Here is a 5,881-nt window from a genome sequence, read left to right as displayed (position 1 = left end):
TGTTTTAAAGGCAAGTTTTGCCGTTTTTCCTTGACAACACTTATCTGGTTAGTTTTCAGACGAAGATACGAGTGAAACACAACCTCAGACAACAGGAGGGAGACACACAGGGAAGTTTTGGGGGGTTGTAGTTTAAGGGCTGTGATTGTGCAATAGATACATACAGATGAAACCAGAAGTTTACACTTTATAAAAAGAACCTTTTTATTCTCACTGTCTGACATTAAATGCCATTAAACTCGTCTTGTTTTAAATCAGTTAGGATCACCAGAATTACTTCTATTTGCCAGAATAATGAGAGAGAGAGATGTTTTTAGAGAGTTTTTTTTTTTACTATTTTCTTTAAGATGCCTTCAAACTATTTGGGAAAACCCAGATGATGATGTCATGGCTTTGGAAGCTTTTGATTGGTTAATTGACAACATCTGAGTTAACTGGAGGCACACCTGTGGATGTATTTTAAGGCACACCTCAAACACACTGCTTCCTTTGGTGACAACATGGAACATCTAAAGAAATCAGCCAAGATATCAGGAAGAGAACTGTAGACCTCCACCAGTCTGGTTCATCCTTGGGTACAATTTCCAGATGCCTGAAGGTTCCACGTTCATCTGTTCAAATAATTATTTCAAGTATAACCACCATGGGAATGTCCAGTCATCATAGCGCTCAGGAAGGAGACGGTTCTGTGTCCCAGAGATGGAAGTGTTTTGGTTGAAATGTGCGAATCAACCCCAGAACAGAAGCTAAAGACCTGAGAAGATGCTGCTGAAGCTGGTCAGAGAGTCATTATCCACAGTGGAACCAGTCCTGTACCGACATGGGCTGGAAGGCTGCTCAGAGGGGAAGACGACATCGCTCCAGCAGAAACATTAAAAAGCCAGATTACAGTTTGTAGATGCACACAGGGACAAAGAGCTTCATTTCTATGTCCTGTGGTCTGATGGAACTAAACCTGAACTGTTTGGCCTTAATGAAATTGCACTTTCTGGTTTCTTAGAATATTCTGTTTTACTTTGAGCTCTATTTTGGTACTTTCACTTTTAAAACTTTAAGCATATTTTACTGATATTTTTGTACTTTGGAAGCCATTTAGATTTTTAGGACCTTCACCTGCAATGGAGAGACCTCAGTGTTTACCAACGAGAATTTATTTTAGCTTAACTTTTTTGTTTTACTGTCAGAAAGAGCTCAGTAATGAATAAAAATAAACTATTTTTTAGTTTGAAAGATGCAGCTGTTTACCAAGCGAGATGATGAGATCTAACTGCTTAAAATCCTGAATCAGACTTGAGTTGAACTTGAGTTCTTCTGGTTATGACTATCATATTTTGTGAAAGATCAGCACTAAATCCGTTGGATCAGTGCAGCTCATGTGAAATTGCAATGATTTACCTTTAAAAAGATTACTCTTGTTTTGCGAAATGGGGAAAAAAACATCAAGATACATCATGAGACACCAACTGTAAAATCATATAGTGAAAGAAATCAAAGAAGACAGCATGTCGGATGAGGTGAAACTTTAGTGAGTTGCTTAGAAACTTTGGAGCTGCTACTACAAATGCTCATTCAGCCAGGCATAAGTTGGATTTGTGAACCTAAAGATCTGCCTCGTGAGCAGACGGGAGGAGCTGGCCATGTTTTCTCCTCCGTTTCCTCTCCCACTCACCCCTGCAGATGGACAGCGCCTCCGAGTTGCAGCACTGCTCAATGAGCTGGTTGCAGCTTTCCACCATTCCCTCCAGCTGAGCCTTGTCACAGGAAACACCCAGGAACCGAGCCAACTGCTCCACCAGTGTCCCCAGATCCTGGAGAGGGACAACAAAGGAGACACAAAACTAGAAGGTCTATATTATAAAAGCACATAAACGTGACCCTTACTTTCTAAAATAATAGCAAGGCCGTGTTTCTACTTCCCCAAACAGCATCCAGAGAACACGTAGTTCCCTGTGCTGACACCATGTATGTGGGCACAGAGGAAAGGACAAGATGCACAGCTCTGTGTGTAGTTAGCACTTAACAGGTTTTATAAATACATGCTGGTTTGCATATGACTGTATTTTGTATCTGTTTGTGTTCAAGACAGGTGCAGTTGGAAATGTCTGCGACGGTTCGATGACGGTGAAGCGTTAAAACATGTCTGCAGTCGTGCTGGCAGCTCTGTGAGGCCATACTGACACAAATGTAAAATGTTTTTATTATCATTATTGTTATTATTGTTGCTGTTGTTGTTGATGCTGATTTTGAATGATTTTGATTTTGAATGCTGAATGCTGACTTTGAATTTTGAATGCTGTTGTTGTTGCTGATTTTGTGTTGGTGTTGTGTTGTTTTCTGGTGTAGTAATTTCCCTGAGGTCTTGCACCGAAGGGATCAATAAAGTTTTATTCTAATTCTAATTCTAAATGCTAATGTCATGAAGCTAACATTTAAACTTTACATTTCAGAAAACTAGCAATACAAAAACACATTGTCTTAATGTGAGTTGAACTCGGGAAGTTCCTTGGTGACATCTAGTTGAATTTTTGATCTCAATCACGTATAGTTTCTGTTACCTTGAAGTACATTTTAAACTACTGATGTGTGAAAACTTTGTTAAAGCAGAAAATAATTTTGAGACCATTTTGAACGCTGCAACAAACCCCGAACTCAGAGGACACTGTCACCATGAACCACTGCTGTAGTTAATGCATCATCAAGTTACATAACTACACATCCAGCAGACGCAGACCAACGCTGCTTTTCATTTGAACTCATGTTTGAGTCCACTGGATAGACGTACAGTAGGGCCAATATTTGCTGTTTGTGAACTCTGTCAAGGTCTCCACAGGTCTCCATTCTGGAAACAGTGTTAATGACAGCAGTTAAACTGAACTAAAGCAGCTGTGGGTTGGAAAACAATGAGTTCCAAAAAGCTCAAACATTTTGGAGAGATGACCTGAGATGACCTTATCGACGTGAGCAGCTCCTTCTACGTTACGCCATTTGATCCACTGTTGATATAAAATTCCTTATAGCAGCTTTAAATCCAACTGAAATACATTGTATGGCTGTTATTATTTCTCAGCTCCAAAGCCTTGAAACCTCAGTTATGGCAAATAAAAATAAGGCCAAAAACTAGACGTCTCAGAATTTTCACACCGTCAGTAGAACGGTGATTATTGTAAATGCTTCCCAGTTCGTAGTGAAACAAAATCTGTCCCATGCTGCTTCTCTGTTGGAATACATCATGACTGATGAGAAGAATCCTAGTATTTGGCATTTGGTTTGAAAGGAATTTAGGTTTTGAGTGATGACTGCTGTTCTGAATTTGGCCAACATTTTGGACTTCTGAAACTGAATATAATGAGCGAGGAGTGGATCTGACTGAGAACTTCAAGAACACTACACGTGGCGACACAGAAGCATCCTGTCAGTCATAAGGAAGCACCGTCCTTCATCATGTACTGTTCTATGTCCACTTCATCCTGTGGTGGGTCAGCGGTAAGCCTGTGTTAGCATGCCTTTGGACTGTGGGAAGAAGCTCATTCTGTTGAGCCCTGTTTTATCTTTTTAGGACGGACCATTTACACGCTCTCATCTCCTCACACCTCCACAAGTGCAGTATCTTCCTTTGCCTTGTTGTTCCCTCCTCTGGAACAGGGCTACTGGTCCAGCTGTCCGATTTTAGGGTCAGGTTCTATTTGTCTAAAGAGTCTTACCCCATTGGGTTGTATAGAACATTTAAAGCTGGAGTGGAGGAAGATCGTCTAACTTCTAACTGCCTCCCTCCAAACACCTACCCCGCTTACTCCAGTAGTTGGCTTAACTGAGGAGCCAATGCAGCTCAGACATCCTGTCAGTCACGTTTGTTAATGGCAGCTTTCCTCTGAATGAACTGGGCTCTGGGTAAGTTACTGACTTATGACTTAGAGGTTAGGATAAAACCTCAGGGATAAGTTTAGAACATGTATAGCTCACTTTGACTAGAACAACCAAAACCAATCAATCAGCACCAGACTGTACAGAGCAAAGAGAAAAGACCACATCACATGTGTTGTAGTCTCCTTACAGTGGCTCCAACCATGCTTTAACGTTTGAGGCTCTTCATGGCCTCTCTACATTCTATATATCTGACCTCTCTTCACAAACGAGTCTGTAGCCAGACAGAAGCCTGTTATCAGTCCGACCAGGGGCGCGGCTGAAACCTCTGGAACTCTGAAGCTATGGAGCACGCTGTGTGAGGTAATCAGGTTAGCAGAGTCATTGACCTCTTCTGAATCGCTACCAAAAACACACTCTCACCGTAAAGCCTCTCCTGAATTTACTTGATTTACTTATTTACACTTAATTCACACCTGTGCTTTGTTTAAATGCTCCTTGCTGGCATGATGTGTTCGATTTATTTTTATTTTTTTACTGTAGTCCATATCAGTGTTCTATGATAAAGACTGATGTTCATATAAAATACACAGAGAACTACATAGAATACAAAGAGGACTAATGTCTTCATTCATACAGGCCCTCTATCAGATGATGTCATGTTTTACACAACCTACAGCTTGCAAGTCTTCATTCAGTTCTAAGAAGCCTCCTCTAAGAAAAGCCTATCTGCAGGAGGGAGGACATGTGGAAGTCAGCCTCATAAGACCAGAAGAACTGATAAGACCTGATAATCTATGAAGAGACCTTTGGCAAAGCAAAGAGCAAATACTGATTCGACATATTCTGGAGAGTTCCATGCAAGTATTCAAAACAGACAGGATATGTGTGTCCTCCAGATGCAGTGGACCAAACTCAAGGCTAACACAGGTTTAGGCAACAGGAACCAAACGTGCTTGAAGTTTTTATTGCTCAACAACACAACCAGACCAAAGCTCTCACTAGTGGCTGAAATACGTCCTGATTATTTCCTCATCGTTATCTCTAAATGGCATATTTAAATTTAATATAATTTAAGTGTACATGTAAAGAGCATACATGCTCAGAAAATCCCTTCACTCGATAAAGAGGTTAAAGAGTAACTTCCTACCAGAAAGCTGTACAGTATACACACAGCAGCAGACTAGATAAAGAGCACTGACACACTTCTACACCAAGCATCAACCATCAGGGCCAGCCCACTGGAATAAGGTTATGTAATGTTATGAGCTCACACAAAGAGGCTGAACTGGCACAAGGGGCCATCATGACATTACCTTGTACATGTCTTCATACTTCAAGAAGAGGACATTAGAGTCCATACGATGTTCCCAGAATTCCTGAACATGTTCAAACCAGGAGCCATATCCCACTGCAGAGGAACAACAGACAGTCAGATGGGTGGACGAGACCAAACAAAGTGGACCAAATGGAAGGTCACAGTGTCCCACACTCACGCTTATCATTCATGAAGCGCCGGCAGAACTCCTGGAAGGTTCCCCGGTAGCTCATGGTCCTGAGAGAGCGGTGGAACTGATAGTAGGACACCACCAGGTCCTTGGGGTTCCGAGCCATGTAGATCACCTAGAAGAAAGCCACAACAGCATAATGTCAGCTCTAAGTCCGGTCCTGTAGGATCTCCTTGTTGGACTGAGGTGGAGTTAACATGAGCCACAGATCTGTAAGTCCCACATTAGCGGGAAGCACACCAGGTTGAAATAAACTGAAACTACACTGTAACATGAGCATTAAATAAACAACTGTCTGATCCGAAGGCAGTTTGGGGGCATTTTTTGCCCCTGTCACATATTTTACTCAACGTGGGTTCATTTTATACTGAAATATTAAATCCTGCACCTTTAAGGAAACGGCACAACAAACAGCTAGAGGTATAGGGAACGTCAGAATATATTCTGTGCAGTGTGACACACATCATCCTGTCACAAAGCATAAAAAAGTTGAATTCCTTTGATTACTTAAC

At 41.4% G+C, this 5,881-nt stretch overlaps 1 protein-coding gene across 1 annotated transcript in view; it reads right to left on the bottom strand.

The window, feature by feature from the left end:
- Positions 1–5,881, bottom strand: part of sult4a1 (sulfotransferase family 4A, member 1) — a 21,927-nt gene that overhangs the window by 4,088 nt on the left and 11,958 nt on the right. Inside the window, exons 4-6 of the mRNA XM_008288209.1 lie at positions 5,358–5,484; positions 5,178–5,272; positions 1,670–1,808 (exon numbers count right to left, since the gene is read on the bottom strand). Coding sequence (XP_008286431.1) covers positions 1,670–1,808; positions 5,178–5,272; positions 5,358–5,484 — 361 coding nt within the window. The remainder of the gene's footprint in view (positions 1–1,669; positions 1,809–5,177; positions 5,273–5,357; positions 5,485–5,881) is intronic.

This window comes from Stegastes partitus, unplaced genomic scaffold (assembly GCF_000690725.1).
Source record: "Stegastes partitus isolate 25-593 unplaced genomic scaffold, Stegastes_partitus-1.0.2 Scaffold12, whole genome shotgun sequence".
Lineage (NCBI taxonomy): Eukaryota > Metazoa > Chordata > Actinopteri > Pomacentridae > Stegastes > Stegastes partitus.
This window is presented reverse-complemented; position numbering and strand designations above follow the sequence as displayed.